Source organism: Pogoniulus pusillus, chromosome Z, assembly GCF_015220805.1.
Source record: "Pogoniulus pusillus isolate bPogPus1 chromosome Z, bPogPus1.pri, whole genome shotgun sequence".
NCBI classification, from domain to species: Eukaryota; Metazoa; Chordata; class Aves; order Piciformes; family Lybiidae; genus Pogoniulus; species Pogoniulus pusillus.
Window position 1 is genome coordinate 75,063,123 of NC_087309.1, and position 20,964 is coordinate 75,084,086.

The following is a 20,964-nucleotide window of genomic DNA, read 5'->3' on the forward strand; positions in this document are numbered from 1 at the left end:
TTATTGATCATGTGGATCAGGACACTGAGAGAATCATATCACAGTATCACAGTATCACAGTATCACCAAGGTTGGAAGAGACCTCACAGATCATCAAGTCCAACCCTTTACCACAGTGCCCAAGGCTAGACCATGGCACCAAGTGCCACATCCAACCTTGCCTTGAACTGCCCCAGGGACGACGACTCCACCACCTCCCCGGGCAGCCCATTCCAGTGCCCAATGACTCTCTCAGTGAAGAACTTTCTCCTCACCTCCAGCCTAAATCTCCCCTGGCGCAGCCTGAGGCTGTGTCCTCTCGTTCTGGAGCTGGCCACCTGAGAGAAGAGAGCAACCTCCCCCTGGCCACAACCACCCTTCAGGTAGCTGTAGACAGCAATAAGGTCACCCCTGAGCCTCCTCTTCTCCAGGCTAAACAACCCCAGCTCCCTCAGCCTCTCCTCGTAGGGCTTGTGCTCAAGGCCTCTCACCAGCCTCGTCGCCCTTCTCTGGACACGCTCAAGCATCTCAAAGTCCTTCCTAAACTGGGGGGCCCAGAACTGAACACAGTACTCAAGGTGTGGTCTGACCAGTGCAGAGTACAGGGGCAGAATGACCTCCCTGCTCCTGCTGACCACACCATTCCTGATGCAGGCCAGGATGCCACTGGCTCTCTTGGCCACCTGGGCACACTGCTGGCTCATGTTCAGGCAGGTATCAATCAGCACCCCCAGATCCCTCTCTGTCTGGCTGCTCTCCAGCCACTCCGACCCCAGCCTGAATCTCTGCATGGGGTTGTTGTGGCCAAAGTGCAGCACCCTGCACTTGGAGCTATTGAATGCCATCCCATTGGACTCTGCCCATCTGTCCAGGCGGTCAAGGTCCCGCTGCAGAGCCCTTCTGCCCTCCAACTCAGTCACATCTGCCCCCAGCTTAGTGTCATCTGCAAACTTGCTGATGACTGACTCCATGCCCTCATCCAGATCATCCATGAAGATGTTGAAGAGGATGGGCCCAGCACAGATCCCTGAGGGACACCACTAGTGACTGGCCGCCAGCTGGATGTGGCACCATTCACCACCACTCTCTGGGTCCGGCCCTCCAGCCAGTTCCTAACCCAGCACAGAGTGTTACCATCCAAGCCGCGGGCTGACAGCTTAGCCAGCAGTTTGCTGTGGGGGACAGTGTCAAAGGCCTTGCTGAAGTCCAGATAGACCACATCCACAGGCCTCCCCACATCCACCAAGCGGGTCACCTGATCATAGAAGGAGATCAGGTTGGAGAGGCAGGATCTGCCCTTCCTAAACCCATGCTGGCTGGACCTGAGCTCTTTGCCATCCCTCAGGTGTGCAGTTATTGGCCCCAAGAGAACCTGCTCCATCAGTTTCCCTGGCACTGAGGTCAGGCTGACAGGTCTGTAGTTCCCAGGTTCCTCCATCCGACCCTTCTTGTGGATGGGGACCACGTTGGCCATTTTCCAGTCTCCTGGGACCTCTCCGGTGAGCCAGGACTGCTGGAAAATGATGGAGAGTGGCTTGGCCAGCTCAGCTGCCAGCTCTCTCAGCACCCTGGGATGGATCCCATCTGGTCCCATGGACTTGTGGGTGTCCAGATGACTCAGCAGGTCCTGAACTAATTCTCCATGAATTTCCAGGGGTACACACCGCTCCCCGACCCCATCCCCCAGTACAAGAGGCCACTTGCCTCCTTCTCCTCCCTCCTTACTGTTGAAAACTGAGGCGAAGAAGGCATTCAGGACCTCTGCCTTTGCTTCATCATCAGTTATAGTGTTCCCCTCCTGGTCCAGTAAGCAGTGGAGGCTCTTCTTGCCCTTCCTTTTAGCATTGATAAATTTATAAAAGTGTTTTTTGTTAACTTTCACGGAAGTGGCAGCCTAAGTTCTAGCTGAGCCTTAGCCTCTCTAATTTTTCTCCTACATAGTCTGGCTACCTCCTTAAACACATCAGGAGAAGCCTTCCCCTCCTTCCAGAGGCGATACACCCTCTTTTTCTCCCCCACTTCCTTCAGGAGCTCTTTGCTCATCCAGGCTGGTCGCCTCCCCCTGCGGCTCATCTTTCGGCACATGGGAACTGCCAGCTCCTGTGCCTTCAAGAGCTCCTGTTTAAAGTAGGTCCAACCATCCTGGACCCCTTTGTTCTCAAGGACTGCTGCCCAGGGGACATTGGAAATAAGTTCCCTAAGCAAATTGAAGTTTGCCCTCCTAAAGTCCAAGGTGTAGGTTTTGTTGAAGTGCCTCCCTACCTCCCTGTATATTGAAAACTCCACTAACTCGTGATCACTACACCCCAGGCAGCCTCCCACTATCACATCTCCTACCAGCCCTTCTCTGTTGGAGAGCAGCAGGTCAAGCTGAGCTTGACCCCTAGTAGGCTCGCTTAACAGTTGGGTCATGAAGCTGTCCTCCATGCACTCTAGAAATCTCCTGGACTGCCTCCTCTCTGCTGAATTAAGTTCCCAGCAGATATCTGGCAGGTTAAAGTCACCCACAAGGACAGTCAGTTTGCAGATGACACTAAGTTAGGAGCAGGTGTCGATCTGCTGGAAGGTAGAGAGCCCTGCAGAGGGACCTGGACAGTCTGCATGGGTGGGCAGAGGCCAATGGTATGAGATTTAACAAGGTCAAGAGCAGGGTTTTGCACTTCAGCCACAACAACCCCAAGCAGCACTACAGGCTGGGGACAGAGTAGCTGTAGAGCAGCCAGGCAGAAAGGGACCTAAGGGTACTGGTAGATAGCAGCTGAATATGAGCCAGCAGTGTGCCCAGGTGGGCAGGAGAGCCAATTGCTCTATCAAGAATAGTGTGGTCAGCAGGACAAGAGAGGTTATTCTGCCCCTGTACTCAGCACTGGTCAGGCCACACCTTGAGTACTGTGCCCAGTTCTGGGCCCCTCAATTCAAGAGAGATGTTGAGGTGCTGGAACGTGTCCAGAGAAGGGCAACAAAGATGGTGAGGGGCCTGGAGCACAAGCCCTATGAGGATAGGCTGAGGGAGCTGGGGTTGTTTAGCCTGGAGAAGAGGAGGCCCAGGGGTGACCTCATTGCCATCTACAAGTACTTGAAGGGAGGTTGTAACCAGCTGGGGGTCAGTCTCTTCTCCCAGGCAACCAGCAACAGAACAAGGGGACATAGTCTCAAGTTGTGCTAGGGGACGTCTAGGCTGGATATTAGGAGGAAGGTATTTACAGAGAGAGTGATTGGCATTGGAATGGGCTGCCCAGGGGGTGGTGGATTTGCTGTTCCTGGAGAGGTTCAAGGAAAGATTGGATGAGGTACTTAGTGACATGGGCTAGTTGACTGGATAGCACTGGGTGATAGGCTTGACTAGATGATCTGAGAGGTCTCCTCCAATCTGTTTGATTCTATGATTCTATGATAAATACTGAAAATCTCTTGAATTCCTGTTTTACAACCTGTTCACTCAGCTAAAAAGTCTTAGTATTTTACCCAAAAGAAACACCTACACGAACTGCATGTTCCAGCTGCTCTATACAAACTATATTTCAGCAGAATTCAAGTTGTCCTGAAATTCCCCGTATGAGACCAGGGAAACTGGGATCACTCAAATTCATGAAGTGACTTTTGAAGTAACAATTTGCAGAACCTGGGGAAAAACATCAAAGAACAGAAGGCAACAAGTCTTCATGCTCTCCATGCTTCTGCCATGTGCAACTATCAGTCAGCAATGTGACCTGCTAACAATGTTGTAAGGTGTACACACAGTTGGTGAAAATATCAAAGAGCTGTTACTTTCCTACTTCTTTGCCCCTAAACTTCACTTCTTGAAAAACATCCAGAGCAACAGGATATTCACAACAGCTAGCTCAAAGGACGAAACTCCCATTAGTTATGTATGGCTGATGTGTTGCCCAGCTCTGTTTTCACAGCATAAGCTGGAAAATTCCAACATAAACAACAAGACTTCTTAAACTCCAGAACATCTGTACTTTAAAAACATAAATACACTGCACCTCTATATCACTTCCCTAAAATTCTACCTTTGAACATATTTTCTTGTTTATGGTCCTAAAGAGACACACATAAGAGAAAATTCAGTGAGAATGTAGATGTTCTTGTTTAAAGGGTTACAGCAATTACAGAACTAAACTTCACAGACTACTTCACACACACACACAAAAAAAAAAAAAAAAAAAAAGCTGAAACATAGATATTCTTCCTTGCCAGGGGAAGAACTGGGATAATCCTTGCCCAGTCATTTGACTATTGCTTTTTTTTCTGAAAATTCTTCAACAACATCACTGTTTCTCTTCCTGTTACTTAAAAAGTCACCTTAAACTGCTTATTAAAATCCAGAGGTATCATAATAAATAAAAAAGCTCTATCAGTAGTGCAAATATCTCTAGTACTTTGGCACAAATAGTGAAACAGACACTTTATGCAACAATCTCTCTTACTTTGAACTTGTTAACAGCATACACTGAGGGCACAGATAAACAAAGAAACAAGAAATACCTGGTGAGTTCTTCTTTAATCTTCAAGGGTTCATGTGGGTAGAATTTCACTCTAAAGCACATGGTATACGGTGGATGCGCTGAAACACCATAATGACAAAGCATAAGAAAAGGAGCAAACACTGCCTCGGCCACACTGAAGAAGTGGCCTCCAAGAGTCTTACAGAGCAGCCTGTGTGACGGTTAGCTTCAAAGCATCAGACAAGAATTCAAACGAAACCAATAAATATTGAATATTCATATGAAAAGAACAGAACACATGGCAAAGCACGTGCAAAATACAAGCAACCTAAGTAAATCAATTCACAAGCAGTGCTGCACCTTACACAATTTATTGCTTGATCCAAGAAGTACAGAATACATTAGGGTTGCCTTTTTTTTTTTTTTTTTGTAATTGAAAAACAGGAAGCAACTGCATCTGATCACAGTGAAATAAGCAAGGTGTTATGCATATTTTCTATTCATTATAACAATAATGCCTAGACTATGAAATGGAAGAAATCATTAATGAGGTTATTGCTAAGCCACTCTCCGTAATTTCTGAAATGCAATGAAACTACAGGTGAGTCAGCCTCACCTTCACTCCTGGAAAGGTGATGAAACAACTTGTTCTGGAGGTCATCTCTAAGCATGTGGAGGAAAAGAAGATTATCAGTAGTCAGCATGGGTTCACGAATCGGAAATCATGCTTGACCAATCTGATAGCCTTCTGTGATGGTGTGACCTGCTGTGTAGATAAGGGGAGAGGACTGGATGTCTTCTATCCTGACTTCAGCAAGGCTTTTTACACTGTCTCCCATAACATTCTCATAGGCAAGCTTAGGAAAGGTCAGCTAAAATAGTGGACAGTGATTGAAAACTGCCTGAATGACAGATCACAGAGGGTTGCAATCAACCGTGTTGGGTCTAGTTGGAGGTCTGTGGTTACTGGTGTTTTCCAGGGGTCAGGACTGGGTCCAGTATTACTCGCCAACCTAGATGCAAGAACTGGGTGTACCCTTAGGAAATGTGCTGATGATACAAAACTGTGATGACAAACCAGAAGTCTGTGCTGCTGCTCAGCAACACCTGAGCAGGCTAGAGAGTTGGGCAGAGGTGAACTTATGATGTTCAGAAAGGACAAATGTAGAGTCCTGCACCTGGGGAAAAATGAGACCATGCACCAGTATGGGTTAGAGGTTGACCTGCTGGAAATAAGGTCTTTGGAAAAAGATCTGGAAGTCCTGGTGGACAAGTTCACCAGGAGCCAGCAGTGTACCCTTGTGGCCATGAGAGCCAGTGATATTCTTGGATGCATTAAGAAGAGTGTGTTCATCAGGTCAAGGGACGTTCTCTTGCCCCTCGACTCTGAGCTAGTGACACTTCACCTGGAGTATTGTGTTGAGTTCACGGATCCCCAGTTGAAAAGGGAAAGGGAGACACCAGCCCAAGTTTAGCAGAGTGCCACAAAAATGCTTAGGGGACTGGAGCAGATCTCTTACAAAGACAAGCTGAGAGATAGGAGGCTTTTCAGCCTGGGAAAGAGAAGACTGACAGGGGATCAAATAAATCTGTTTAATTATCTAAAAGGTGGAAGGCATAACTATGTGGCTGGGGACTTCTCAGTGATAACCAGTGATAGGACAGGGGGCAGAAGTTACAAACTGGAACACATGAGGTTTCACTTAAATACAGTGAAAAACTTCTTTACTTCAAGGGTGATGGAGCACTGCAACAGACTGCCCAGAGAGTTTGTGGAGTCTCCTTCTCTGGAGACTTTCAAAACCTGACTGGACATGTTCCTGTGCAACTTGATGCAGGTATCTCTGCATTAGCAAGGAGGCTGGAATAGATGATTTTCAGAGGATCTTTCCAGCTCCTGTCATCCTATGATTCTACAACTAAACCTGGCTAATTAAGTTAGAGACAATAGAACTGTTTCTGTTTCCTGTACTTAATGAGACTACATCACCTGTTTCTGAGCTCTGGTATCAATACCAGCCCTGAAGTACAATACTTTCACTTCTGAAAAGGAAGGAGGAGAAAAAAAGGCAAGAAAGAAATTATCAGTAAAAAGATTTCAATGTCTCTCACTGTTACATTCACAAATACAGCTTTACATCAGAGAATCACAGAATTGTCAGGGTTGGAAGGGACCTCAAGGATCATCTAGTTCCAACACCCCTCCCATAGGTAGGGACACCCTCCACTGGAGATCAGGTTGCCCAGAGCCACATCCAGCTGGGCCTTAAAAATATCCAGCAGTGGGGCTTTGACCACCTCCCTGGGAAACCTGTTCAGTGTCTCACCACTTTCATCATCACAGATACACCAGGTTGGAAAAGACCCTCAGGATCACCCAGTCCAACCTATTAACCCTATTCTACAAGACTCAAACCATATTCCTAAGCACCACATCCAGATGACCTTTAAACACATCCAGGGTCAGTGACTCAGCTACTTCCCTGGGCAGCTCATTCCAGTGCCTGACCACTTTCTCTGTGATTTTTTTTTCCTAATGTCCCATCTAAACCTCCCCAGCCTCAGCTTGAGGCCATTCCCCCTTGCTCTGTCTCCAATTACCTGTGAGAAGAGACCAGCACCAGCCCCTCCACAGTTGTAGACAGCAATGAGGTCTCCCCTCTGCCTCCTCTTTTTCAGACTAAACAGCCCCAGCTACTTCAGTCACTCCTCATAAGATTTATTGTCCAGGCCCTTCATCAGCTTCGTTGCTCTCCTCTGGACCCACTCCAGCACCTCTGCATCTCTCTTGTATTGCAGTGCCCAAAACGGAACACAATACTCAAGGTGTAGCCTCACCAAAGCCAAGTACAAGGGCACAATCACCTCCCTACTCCTGCAGGCCACAGCATTTTTAATACAAGCCAGGATGCCATCAGCCTTCTTGGCCATCTGGGCAGTGCTGGCTCAAATCCAGCTGCCTGCGTATTACAACCCCCAGACCCCTTCCTGCCAGGCAGCTCTCCAACCACACTGTCCCAAGCCTGTAGTGTTGCTTGGGATTGTTGTGACCCAAGTGCAGGACCTGGTGTTTATTGAAGCTCATCCCATTAATGTTGGCCCATTGATCTAGCCTATCCAAGTCCCTCTGAAGAGCCTCTCTACTCTCATATAATCAACATTGCCACCTAACTTGATGTCATCTGCACTCTCTATGCCTGAATCAAGGTGGTCAATAAAGATGTTATAAAGAAGTGGTCCCAACACAGATCCCTGAGGAACACCACTAGTGACTGGCTGCCAACTGGATTTAAATCCATTGACCACCAGTCTCTGTGCTCTTTTGCCCAAGCCAGTGCTTTAAGAACTTCTTCCTAAATCCACCCTCTCTAGCTTGGATCCATTCCCTCTAGTCCTGTCACTACCTAAGATCCTAAAAAGTTCCTCACCAGCTTTCTTGGAGGCCCTCTTCAGACATTGGAAGGCCACAATAAGGACTCCTCAGAGTCTTCTCCTCTCCAAACCGAATAACCTCAACTCTCTCAGTTTGTTCTCACAGGAGGTGATCCAGGACTCTGATCATCCCCATGGCCACCTCTGGACACATTTCAGCATGTCCATATATTTCTTGTAATGGGAGCTCTAGAAATGGATGCAGTACTCAAGGTGGAGTCTCATGAGAGTGGTGTAGAAGGCAAGAACCACATCCCTCAATCTGGGTACCACTGGGTTTCTGGACTGCAGATATACACTGGTGGCTCATGTTGAGCTTCTCATCTAGCAGCACTCCCAAGTCCTTTTCTTCAGAGCTGCTCTCAAACCAGTCATTGCCTAGCCTATACTGGTATGTCCCACTGTTGTATCTTTGATAGCATTCAAGATATTATTTAATCCTAGGCCAGTGATCTTTCAGTGACTACAGCAGGAAGAGAAAGAAATTGAAGAGTATTATTCTAATCAATGAAGTGATAATTATGTTAGGATATTAAAAAAAAAAAAAAATCCCCACACTAAATCAAAACTGTGAAAACCAAGAAGAAAGCTTAAAAATATCCTATCAGGCGAAATACAAAGGCAGGAAGAACCTTCAGAACTACCAGTAGCCTGGTAATGTTATGTTTTAAGTTCAAGTGAGAAGGAGAATATTGCACCTTCAGTAGCTGAATGTTGGTGGGGGGGAAACATACATATATTGAACAGGTCATGGTAACTGTCAGGCCCACTGGTAACATCAAGAGATAACACAGGGATAGTGCAAGAACCAAACTTAATTGCTGTCCAAGCAGCCAGGGCCTCAGCACAGTAAGCCATTCTTTACTAAAATTTTTACCAGCACAATTTTTAGATGAACAGAAATAGAGGAAAATCTGAGGCTTTAAATAAAATGAGAGCATGTGATCATCATGTGCATTTGGGAGGGTCCTACACACATGAATGCAGAATCCTTTTACTAAAATATTTAATTATAAAACTAAATTTCCGCATATTTACATTAGTACCCAAGTTTCACAGACTTTTACTTTTAAAAAGTTGAAATTTGTTTTTGTTTTGTTGTTTCTTAAAGGAAAGCATCCATGTAACTTTAATTCATAGTAAACTAAGGAACTATGACATTCTAGTTAGTTTTAAATATCCCTTTGCCTTAATGTATATTCCATACACACAGTCTAACTTCCCTCAGTCTTGAAGAGAAGATGATTTTACAGAAGGAAAAGAAGGGAAGGTGGAACAAAAGGGCAAATAATATTACAGAGAAAATGAAGAAGGACAAGTGATACAGAGAAGGACATTTTAGTTATTACAATCTACAAGAACAATCACTAAGCTACCAGAATATTTTACTGTAATATCTCCTCAAGCTTACTAGCTCACTGGCTTGTATAAATTACATGCAGATACTCCTTAAACTACTTTGAATGCAGTATTTACCTGTATGCTCTGGTTTTCCAGGAACACATCTTTGGATATCATGAACTTCTACATGACATATGAATTAAAAAACTAAAATGGGTTGTATCACTTGTATCACTTGTTGTGGCTGGTATCTTTTGCAGGGTTCAGCTGCTTTTGAAAACAAAAGTGTATCTTCCCCTTTCCAGACCTCATCTTGCAGTTTTTAAAAAATGTGGTTAAGTTACCTCAACAAAAACTGTGGATTTCACTTTTTTTTTTCACTTTTTTACTCATTAAAAAGACAAGCAGGAAGGTCAGAAGAGATGGGGATGGAGAGATGATAAATACAAATAAAGAAAGCAGAGAAACAATAACAGAAACAAACAAGAAGAAACAGAAAAAGAAAGACAGGACTTGAGTGTTTAGTTTTAGAGATGCTGTGCTAGTTTGAGACAAATTGGAATATTTTAGTGAGAGAATTAGATTATAGGCTGTGAAAAGCAAAAACACTGGTGATGTCTACTTCACCAGGCTTGTTGAGATGTACAAAAACAAGAACATGAAACATAGATAAGACAGTCAGAATGTGTTTCTGGGAGCCACTGCTTTCTCCCTGGGCTGTTTTCTATGTAACTAAACTTTCTGTTTTCTAAGTCCCCTTGGCAATCCTCCAACCTCACCTTACATGTAAGGCAAACTCAGGGATATGGTAAAGGAGTGGAAAGAAGGTGGAAGTGTGCTTGGGAGCCCCTCCTGGTGACTCTGATTTCTGGGAGGGGTACTGTGGTTTTGTATTACCTTTAATTTGTATATTTCTGTATATAGCTGTATATATTGTAAATATCTGCTTGTATATTGTGCTAAGCTGTAAATATAAAGCTTCATTTCTTAACTTCCAGCTCACCTGAGCTTAATCTCGGTGATGTAACAGTGGGGGAGGGGAGTAACACCCAAATTGTCATAGATGGTTTGAATATTCAAGCTAATCAAATCTGGATAAGCCCTCTGAAGGCAGAAAAAAAACTCAGACTGGTTTATGTGGCCTTTGGCATCTTTGATGTGGCTGCAGCACTGTCCTGCAGTGAGTTGAAACAGGCTGTAAAACAGAGAGCACTGATATCATCCTACCCGAGTTGTAATGGCAAACTGGAAGGTAATGTGAATTCGGTGTTCTGTACTCCTAGGGACATGCTCATAGAATCATAGAATCATAGAATCAATCAGGTTGGAAGAGACCTCCAAGATCATCCAGTCCAACCTAGCACCCAGCCCCATACAGTCAACTAGACCATGGCACTAAGTGCCTCATCCAGGCTTTTTTTGAACACCTCCAGGGACAGTGCCTCCACCACCTCCCTGGGCAGCCCATTCCAATGGAAAATCACTCTCTCTGGCAAGAACTTCCTCCTAACATCCAGCCTATACTTCCCCTGGCACAACTTGAGACTGTTGCTGCTTGCCTGGGAGAAGAGACCAACCCCCACCTGGCTACAACCTCCCTTCAGGTAGTTGTAGACAGAAATGAGGTCACCCCTGAGCCTCCTCTTCTCCAGGCTAAACAACCCCAGCTCCCTCAGCCTCTTCTCACAGTGTTTGTGTTCCAGGCCTTTCACCAGCTTTGTCACCCTTCTCTGGTCACATTCCAGCACCTCAACATCTCTCTTGAATTGAGGAGCCCAGAACTGGGCACAGTACTCAAGGTGTGGCCTGACCAGTGCTGAGTACAGGGGAAGAATAATCTCCCTCGTCCTACTGGCCACACTGTTCCTGATCCAGCCCAGGATGACATTGGCTCTCTTGGCCACCTGGGTACACTGCTGGCTCATCTTCAGCCTACTAACTATCAGTACCCCCAGGTCCCTTTCTTCCTGGCTGCTTTCCAGCCACTCTGTCCCCAGCCTGTAGTGCTGCTTGGGGTTGTTGTGGTCATGACTTCTACTGCTACTGTTAGCTGCTACTTCTCATAAGGGCTTCTGGGACTTCATCTGTAAATGGGACTCTGTAACACCGGGAATTCTACAATGCTCTAATAAAGGACTACTGAGAAGACTTCTGAGATTGTCTGCCCTCTGCATTTCTGGAATTCCATTATATGATGGGATTTGCACATTCATCATCCAATGGCTCTCCACTTTATGGAGATACTACAGCTACATTTAGCTCCCCTAGAACAGGGCAGTAATAACAAACCATTAATGTCCTGACCAGAATGAAGAGGGATATTGAAGAGCGCGTGTGACAGAGTATGGATAATTAATAATCTGTATTACTTTTGATATCCAGGCCATAATTGTTAATAACTATGAAAACTGTTTATTAACATTAAAACTCACCAGAAAACTTATTCACAAGGTTCAAAACATGCAGTTTGGCAATTTTTACACAAAGGGAACAGGCAAAACTAGAGCACTTATTTCTTAAAGTGGTAAATGCAAACATTATACTGGAAGAGAAGATTCTCACAGTTAATTATACCACTTATCCTCTAAATGGACATAGGATGCTCCTTTCTGCTTATGGCAGAAGGCAATTAGTGAATTACAAAGAGGTTTTAAGTATTTACTCACAAAATATTATCAGACAGTACCCAAAGCATGTGGTTGTTGTCAGTGGTCTCAAGCCCTTAGAGGCTTTAGAGTTTTCCCAGGCTCTTTTCACAGGAAGCTGGGAGTCTACAGCATAGTCTTTCACCTTGTTCCTCCTCTTCATTCGGCAATGCAATGTGCAGTCTTGGCACAATGTCGCACTAGCTTTGCAGGCATTTAGAGCCTGTCCCTCATAAACTCAAGGCAGTTTCAGGATGCAATGAGGCAGCGGCAGCAGCACACCGTGGTACCTGCTCATCCCTTTTTATCAATACAGCCTGAGACAAATAGACCTTTGGACATGGAGTAGCCAATCAGAATGGCACTTTGCCATTAGATGGCCAATACTGGGTGAAGTCAGGGATTTCATTTTCCTTTCCTGTGGTTGCTTCTCCAGCACAAAAGGATGGGGAGCAGGGGAACATGCCAGAGACTCATTTGCTCCAGGTTCTTTGTCCTCTTTCTCATGGTTGCTTCTCCTGTCAGCAGAAGGGGAGAGAGCAGGAAAACATGCCTGGGCAAGGCAGGACATGGATAAGCCCTATCGGGCCTGCTACAACAGCATTTCTAGCAGATTGAGGGAGGTTCTCCTCCCTCTCTACTCTGCCCTGGTGAGACCTCACCTGGCATACTGTGTTAGGTTTGGGTTCCCTAGCTCAGAAGGGACAGGGATCTACTTGAAAGAGTCCAGTGGAGGGCTAGGAAGATTATTAAGGGGCTGGAGTACTGCCTTATGAGGAAAGGTTGAGACCTGGGACCTTTTAGTAGGAGAGGAGAAGGTTGAGAGGAGATGTAATAAATATCTGGGGGCTGGGTGTCAAGAAGGAAGCGACAGCCTCTTCTCACTTGTGCCCTGTGAGAGATCAAGGGACAATGGATGTAAACTACAGCACAGGAAGTTCCATTTCAACATGAGGAGAAAATTCTTTACTGTAACAGCCATGGAGCACTGGAACAGGCTTCCCAGAGGAGCTGAGGAGTCTCCTTCTCTGGAAACTTTCAAGCTCTGTCCGGATGCATGCCTATATGACCTGCACTAGACTATGGTCCTGCTCTTGTAGAGGGGTTGGACTCAATGATCTCTTGCAAGCCCTAACATCCTGTGATTGGGAGCTGCACCCCTTGGCACTGATACCAATGTGTAAGAGCCTGACTCTCACATGCATTCATTTTTAAGTAAATCCACGCAATCGTTTGTATATCTCTATCATGTATAGATAAAGAGCTTATAAGGAAGAAGCTTATGAAAAACTACATAGTCATATAATCATTGTCTTCATAAAATAGACAATCTGCAGCAACAAGAAAAAAGATTTATATAAGAAGTTTGGATGTGTGCACCAAAGAGGGAGAAAAATGGAAGATTCTTAACTGCCACTTTTGGAAAGGTTTCCTGTTTGTTTTTAACAACCTGCTTTTCATACAGCACAAATGCTTCTGTAATCACCACACTGTCACTGTTGGGGTTTCTGTTTTGATTAAGCATGGAGTACAGACGGATAACAAAAGCCAACATGAGATGTCTAAATTATCTTCATAGCTCTGAAAACGCAACATTGCCAAAAACATCTTGCATCTCTCCTTGATGTTATGCATTCTCTGAAACACACTACCCTACCAAAAGTTAGTGATCATTTAGAATAAAAAACACAAAACCACAAAAAAGAAAAATAAAAAAGTAAACAAAACCCCTCCAACCAACCAACCAACAAGAACAAATAAACACCAAAGAACAAACAAAACAAACCCAAAAACGCCAACAACATTACAGTCAGTCCTCATGTCCACTGATGCTACAATGTATCACTGGTGAGACCTCAGACATACGCTCTTGTTTCCATGAACCTCTTCCTCTACCAAATGAATCAGCTGCTTACCCATATTACTTGATGAGCTTAAGAGAGAGGATTACTCAATGTTTTTATTTTATGCACTAGATACTTGATCTATCATAAACCTCAAATTGTGATCTTCCTTATTGCATTCAATTAGCTAAGGGACAATAGGGGGCATGGTGGATTTTCATAATGTTGTTACAATAACGCTGTAAAGCTCGACATTAAATCTTCTTGAGGATCATAGGATTCTTCGGTGCCTGAAGAATCACACAAAACTTTCTGGGTTTACTGTGCCTGGATTTATGAACCACATAATTGATTAAACAGTTTTATAGACTCCTTCTGATATATGGAAGTTGATGACAAGTTTGCAAAGGTTTAAAAAGATCTTCAGAAAACTTCGCACAACCACCTCTGCATCCAGGTTCTTGCTTCCCCTGGCTTGTCCCACCTCCTTTCACATTTTATGACAGCATTAAAGGCTAACGAAATTAATTCAAATTCCAATGGCCTGACACAGCCTTTCTGCATGACTCTCTAAGATCACCTGAGAGGCAAGGCCACAAGAAAAACATCTAAGACAAAAACAAGTCTTATACAGTTCGCTATTTCTTATAAAGCAGGTCATAGGATAGTGGCATACTTATACAGGAAAACCTTTAACATCTATTTTAAAAGAGAGTGGAAAGGTGCCTGTGAAAAACTCTGGACTTTACTTAAGCATTAGCGCTGATGTGATCAGCAGGATTTACACTGAGACATTCTGAGACAGAGAATAAGTCTAAAAACATGAGACAGTTAAATGATGAAGAATTTTAATGTCAGTATCTAGAAACAATAAATGTGTACAAACAAACATGTTCAAGGAAAAAACAAACTCATTTTAAAAGGTCTTCATCTAGAACCACAATGATACAATTACCTTAGGTAACTTTCTGCTTTGACAAGAGGATTAGACACAATGATCTCTGAAAGTCCCTTTCAATCTCTAAGGTTCTGTGAATCTCTGATTCTAGAGAGTTTTCCAACACTCTGCTGAAAAGCCTTGTGCTTACACCACCTTATCACTGGCCCCCAACTGGTTTCAACCATCACAGACAAGACTACCAGTAGTTCAGGATGTTTCTCAGAGACTAAAACTTCTCTTCTCTGGCAAAATTAATGGTAAAAATGGCTGAGGCAGAGACTTAGGCTTTACACTTCATGTATCACACAAATATTTCAGTGAAGATGGAAAATGTAAAGCTAAATGCTAAGAAAGAAAAAGTCATGCCTTCCTTCTTCTTGTATTACACCAAGGCACATTAAAATAAGGTTTCTTATCTTCTAAGACAAAATAGAAAATATTTCAGAAGTTTTCTTCTGTCGTATCCCAGTATTACTGAACTTAAAGCAATCTTTGCCAAAGCTAAAGAATAAAACTGACAAGAATCTATGAAACTTCAGAGCTTCAAACATACAACATTCTATCCCAGTGACAGAAATTATTAGCTGCCAAATTGTGATTTCTGTGCTATCTGACTATATAGAGGGAATATGCCTGAATGATTCACTTGTGAATAAGACCCATGAAATCTAGTGCCTATCTAAATTTGTATAAAAACATTATTCCCAGCCACTGGTTTTCTGCTCTAAATATTTGCCAATACCAATTTGCATGTATAAATACACTAAAAAACTTGTTACTGTGCTGGGCAAAACTTAAATTCCTCACAAATTGTAGCCAAGACAAAACACACAGCACATACACACGTGCTTCAAAATCCTATGTAAATATGAGCATTTAAATCATGCTTTGAATTGTTAGCATTGACATAACTTGTTCTTGCATCCAAGAAAAAGATAGTCTACTCTTGTAAAACATCACCTCAATGTTTTCTGAATTCCTTAATGGCAAAGAAACAGAAGGAAACCTCCCTATAATACAGCCACTATGAACAGTTTTCTGTTACCATTTCTTTCAAAAGTTATATATAAATAATGTATCTTCTACTAATGAGTCACTTCATTTCTTCAGTTTTTACACTTTCCACCTGCTATTAATTTCAATCCTGAGACTGTGAAGTTTTTCAAATATTGGTAATACATTCTGATTCCAAAGCTTTTCATAGTAAACTGAATAGTTTTAGATATGCTCTTAGAAATTCCTTAGTGTTCTACATTGTTATAGCATGTTTTTAGAAAAATAAAGATGTTCCTGCTGTGAAATGTTTCTATAGACATCCTTGAGATTTGTAGAAGCAAAAGATATATTTATGCATAATCTAGATGGACTTTGCACATGTATATAAAATACATATACACACACGCACATATATATATATACACACACACACTTTGGTTTGGTTCCTTAAAGAGTTATTATAGCAACTGAAGTCCTTCATCTGTGACAAAATAGTTACAGTAGCATTAATCTCATGAAAAGCCAACCAATCACAGTTAATTCTGTGTCCTAAATCTGAGGCTGATAACAAAATGCTTTTGCTAGCATCACATTCTCTTCTGTTCTTGCTGTTGAAACCTTTTCACTCTTATAATTAAACTCATAATAGTTGCATTTACTTTACTTTTTTCTCTGAATCCGTATTGCAGTCTTCAGCATTTTGATTCTACCACAAAAAACATGCAAGTCCTTTGGTGAGACCCTGATATCACTACATCTATGGAATTTATGGAGTACCACCAATATCAATCATGTCTAGGTATTGTGTATATGCAGATAGAGTAGTTTCAAATTAATCAAAGCACTCCCACTGAATCTGTTGTCAGAATTCCTGAATATGCAAAGTGCAACAAGAAGCATGAGCCCTTATGCTCTGTTAGGTAAAACAGGCACACGAATGCACACTAGAAGTAACTTTCAGGAAATTCTCTTCTACTTTTGATAGCATCACAATGAAGAAAGAGATAAAGATAATTTCTAATTATTACAGTCTCTCCACTCTACTTTCATTAGCATCACAGAAGAATATAACTTAGTTTTAGCTTATTAATGTGCTTGAAATTATTTTTGTACTGGACAAAATTCTGTCTGCCAAAACACTAACCATAACCAGCTGACTCTGAATACACTGTGTGTTTATGCAAATGCTGATACACACACACAGAGAGAGAGCAATATATACTACTGCTGTGTTAAAGGAAGAAACTCTCGAAGCACTCCACACAGTCCAGCCAATATACTGGACTGTCTTTACATATTAGACAATCTCTTAAAGGTCTTAAATACATTATCCATTACACAAAACACAGCTTGTACTGATGCTTAAAACAGAAAGCAACTGAACGTGAAGGGTGAGTAAAAATCCTTCATTTCACAAACTAAGTAGACAGAGAGACAACATCTTACATTAAGCAAGACTCAACTTCCACGGACAAAAAGCAAGACTCCAGAATTGCCAAATAAACATTATCTTTCACTGCTAGATACAAACTTAAGACAACCAAAGTAGTTCTGCTTCCAAAAGAAGCTTTCACAGGGAGCCCATTTAATGGAAAGGATTAACCAGACCATAACATTTAAAACAGGTAATTAAAATGACACGGTCTTGCTTTGAGGCATCTTGTTAGATTTATTTTTTTTTTTTCGTATTAATTTCCTGTTGCCTGTGGCAGGAGCTTATCAATTAGCCCACAGCACTTGAGTTTGCTGGACTGTAACAACACTGTCAAACCAACACTCCACACTGTCAGGAAATGGAAGGCAGTGTTACAAAAGCACACACGACAGATCCAGAAACAGCCACACCCTATTTTCTCTTGCCACCTCCCAGTGGCTGATTGCATCTGACTGAAAACAAGAACCATAATATACAGGTCTTCCCCGTCAAATTTGCCACCCCACCACAACGGCTGGCTTGTTGCTGTGTGTCTTGAGCAGTAAGGAAAAGCTCAAGAAGTGCACATCACTGTGAGACTGTGAAATGACGGCAGCAGAGAGCAGACCAGGTAGGACATGAAGGGCCCACTCACACCATGAAACAAATAAAGCATATTCTAAATTACTGCATGAAAGCAAAGAAATACCTCTGAGCATTTCAAAAGCAGTTTAAAAACATGAGCTCTCAACACTTACATTTCATTTGCTTGAAGACAGATTTGTTGGGCTCAAGCCAGTGCTGGAAAGACAAAGCAGAGAGCAGAGGATAATATGGATCACAGCAGACAACATCCTTGTACATGTATGAAGTACCAAAAATAGGAAGCAAATTTTATTTCACTGAGACATACATAAAATGGAAAGAGCATTTCTATACTGTTATAGTACTGGAATTGGACTGCATAAACGTACTTGATGATACCACTCCTTACAACATGTAGTTAAGACAAAAATAAGACAAAGATTTAGGAAACAAATTTAAAGGCAACAGACTCTAGTTGCAGCAGACCTTTGAGTCTTACACTTTCAGCCACTTTCTCCAGAAGAATGACCATATTGGACAGTCAGACAGACTACTCTGAAACACTGACATGGTCTCTTCATTAATGCTGTCTTCTACAGTTCTTACAACTAAAGGCTGTATAAACAGTGTACTTTCAGTCAGCACCCTCAGAATGTGAGAGATTGTTCTGTTCTAGAAAAATTTATAAATATGAAGGAAAAAACTGTGTACTTTTTCATTAAATTTTACGCTATGAACAGTCCATGCAGAACAGAAAGGTAGGGATGCCTACCAGTTGGTGTGCAACTTTCCAGGGAAAAAGTGCAATGGCTGGAAAACTTCCACTTTTTATTCTCTGGAAACTAAACTCAGAAGCTTCTGTGACAAAAAGCTAGAGTTACCTTTTAGTTAAGAGCCTTAGCACATCCCCTGCTAACATTAGCTGAACTTCTCTGGAAGATGTTTTGATTGACAAAAGAACACGCTGATATTCAAATACCACTTCTGTCCCCAAGCAAGCATTTGTACTGAGATTTTTCCTGTAAGCAAAAATTCTCCACACTAAAATGAGCTTTGTGCTATAGAAGCAGCTGGTTAAAAACCACAGTATTCAGCTTCAATAAGCATAATAACACTAGAAGGCTTTGCACTCCAGGATTTAATTTTTAACTCTTTTAACTCAAGCTTTTTACAGTGCACGTAGTGTACTGTAAAAATAAAACCTAGCATATATTAAACCATATTTAATACTTAAAATATCCCATGTTTCCATCACCACTTTGAGTAATTCTCCTACAAAGCCCAAGGGAAAACATTCTGTAGGAACTGTTAACAGGTGACAGAAAATTATTATTTTAAATATCATAATGTCTCAGGAATTCAGTGAGTATCAGAGGAAACAGTAAATTACTTTTTGGAACTTCTGACAAAACAAATTATGCTGAATGAAAATTTTAAAATATCTAGAGCTTATATGCTAATGGATGCTCAGATACTCCTGCATAAAGGTTACAGCAATACCGATGATAAGCGCCATGGTGTATTTCTTTTTGAAGCTCACTTATCACTGAGAAACTGATAGGGAACCCTGGTACTTAGGAGACAAATAAATCAAACAAACAACAAGCCCAACTTAAACAATAATTAAAAGAATAACCTCACACCATTTCTTCACCTCTTCTTTCTCCCCAGTATCTATAGTTTTTTCAAGAAAAAAGATGAAATAAAAAGAATTGAGAAAGCAATGAGTGTTTCACCAACTTACCAGAAATACCCAGCTCATGTAATTCTTTTTTTTTTTTTTTTTAGATCATACCTATACATTATTCATAGATTTTTTTCTGAATGATGGCAGGGAGAGGGCAGCTCATATAAAGATGGGCAATTTAAGAAATTTGATACAGTCTGCAGTACTTTTTAGATACATAACCAAGAACAAATTCACACATTTACTTTCCTTAACTTGTTCTTACACCCACACCAACACCATCAGGATCAAGGCAGTCCTAGATGAAGATTCAGACAGCAAAGGGGGACCTTGGACAGTGAGTCATGCAGTATCACTCCCACAGAAAGAAGAGGTATCTCACTATTTTCATCCAGCAGAAGCACAACATCCTTTCTTTGATACCTCTTTTTGAAGGTCCAGGCTAAAAAATATTTCCATAGATTAGGTCAGCATTTATGGCTGTCCAAAGAAGTTAATGATCTATGATGACAAAAAGTCAGAGGTACAAAAATTATGTTTGCAAATATAAAACCTACAAAATGCACCATATAAATAGTGAAAAAGTAGAAACACGGATGAAATCTCTCATGAAGTGCACCAAACTCACAGAAACACACATTTGGCCAACATGTCCAAAAGTAAAGTAAACATGTTTCAGTAAGACCTGACTTTCAAGGGTTAAAAACAGAACGAAAAGGCACTGGGCCATTAAGCAGTCTAGACTTTCACTCAGAGGTCAGGGAATCGACAGGCAGCTTTTAGAAGCTCAGATTTCTGTGGTGACCTTCTGTTAATGAAAAATTGCAACGGTGTAGGCAATTCAGATGAATCTTCTAGAAAGCTGAGCAGTTATTTTATAATTTGTGGAGATTCCCAAAGACACAGCAATTAGATGCTTAGTGTTTGCTGAGTGTCAAGGGAAGATAAACACCTAGTCATTGCTTATACTTCTGAAAATAGCCACCCCTATACTTGTTTGCATATTTCAATTTGAGTTTTAGGAAAGATTTTCCTGAGTACTTATCTTCCAGCCTTACAGCCATAACTATTAATAATTAATAACTGTGCCTCAGCTCTACTATACAGTATTCATGCTATATTTATTCCAAGATTAATTAGCTGTTAGAGCTTGAACCAGATTAAAGTTCCTATAAATTCATCAAAGGGTTTCTGCAGGAAACTTCAACTGAAAAGTATCTGGGAAATTTCAACTGAAAAGTGTCTGACTTTGCAAAATATTTTTTTCCACATAGACTTCTTTTTTTTTAATTTTGATGAAAAAAATTAAAAAATAATTGTCAGATAAAATGAAAATACAACACTTCAAGTTCACTTGTGCTGCAGTTTTAAGACTACTGTCGTAACTGTAAACTAAATTTTGAGAGAATTCAAGAGTACGCCCCAAAAGGGGCTGAGAAGAGCGTAAGAGATGTATTTATCCCATTTCACTGGGTTGTTGCTTTTCTAGATAGTTGGGGTAATTCAGAGTATTTTCTCTCTCTTTCTTGCCTGATTTTCCCACTGTTTCCCTCTGGTCTTGCCTGCACTGCACTAATTATTTGTTTATGCTATTGGTAAGACTCGGAGTAGGGGAAGAGATAATATTATCTCAGGTTGCAACAGACCCCA

The 20,964-nt window shown here is 42.0% G+C and overlaps 1 protein-coding gene across 3 annotated transcripts in view; it reads right to left on the reverse strand.

Annotated features, from left to right (window-relative positions):
- FRMD3 (FERM domain containing 3) overlaps nt 1-20,964 on the reverse strand; it is a 174,431-nt gene that overhangs the window by 65,072 nt on the left and 88,395 nt on the right. Inside the window, exons 3-4 of one of the 3 annotated variants that reach the window (XM_064140210.1) lie at nt 17,801-17,843; nt 4,471-4,549 (exon numbers count right to left, since the gene is read on the reverse strand). In XM_064140210.1, coding sequence (XP_063996280.1) covers nt 4,471-4,549; nt 17,801-17,843 — 122 coding nt within the window. Of the gene's footprint in view, nt 1-4,470; nt 4,550-17,800; nt 17,844-20,964 lie in introns of those variants that run through there. The other 2 variants (XM_064140211.1, XM_064140213.1) reach the window with 2 other exon arrangements.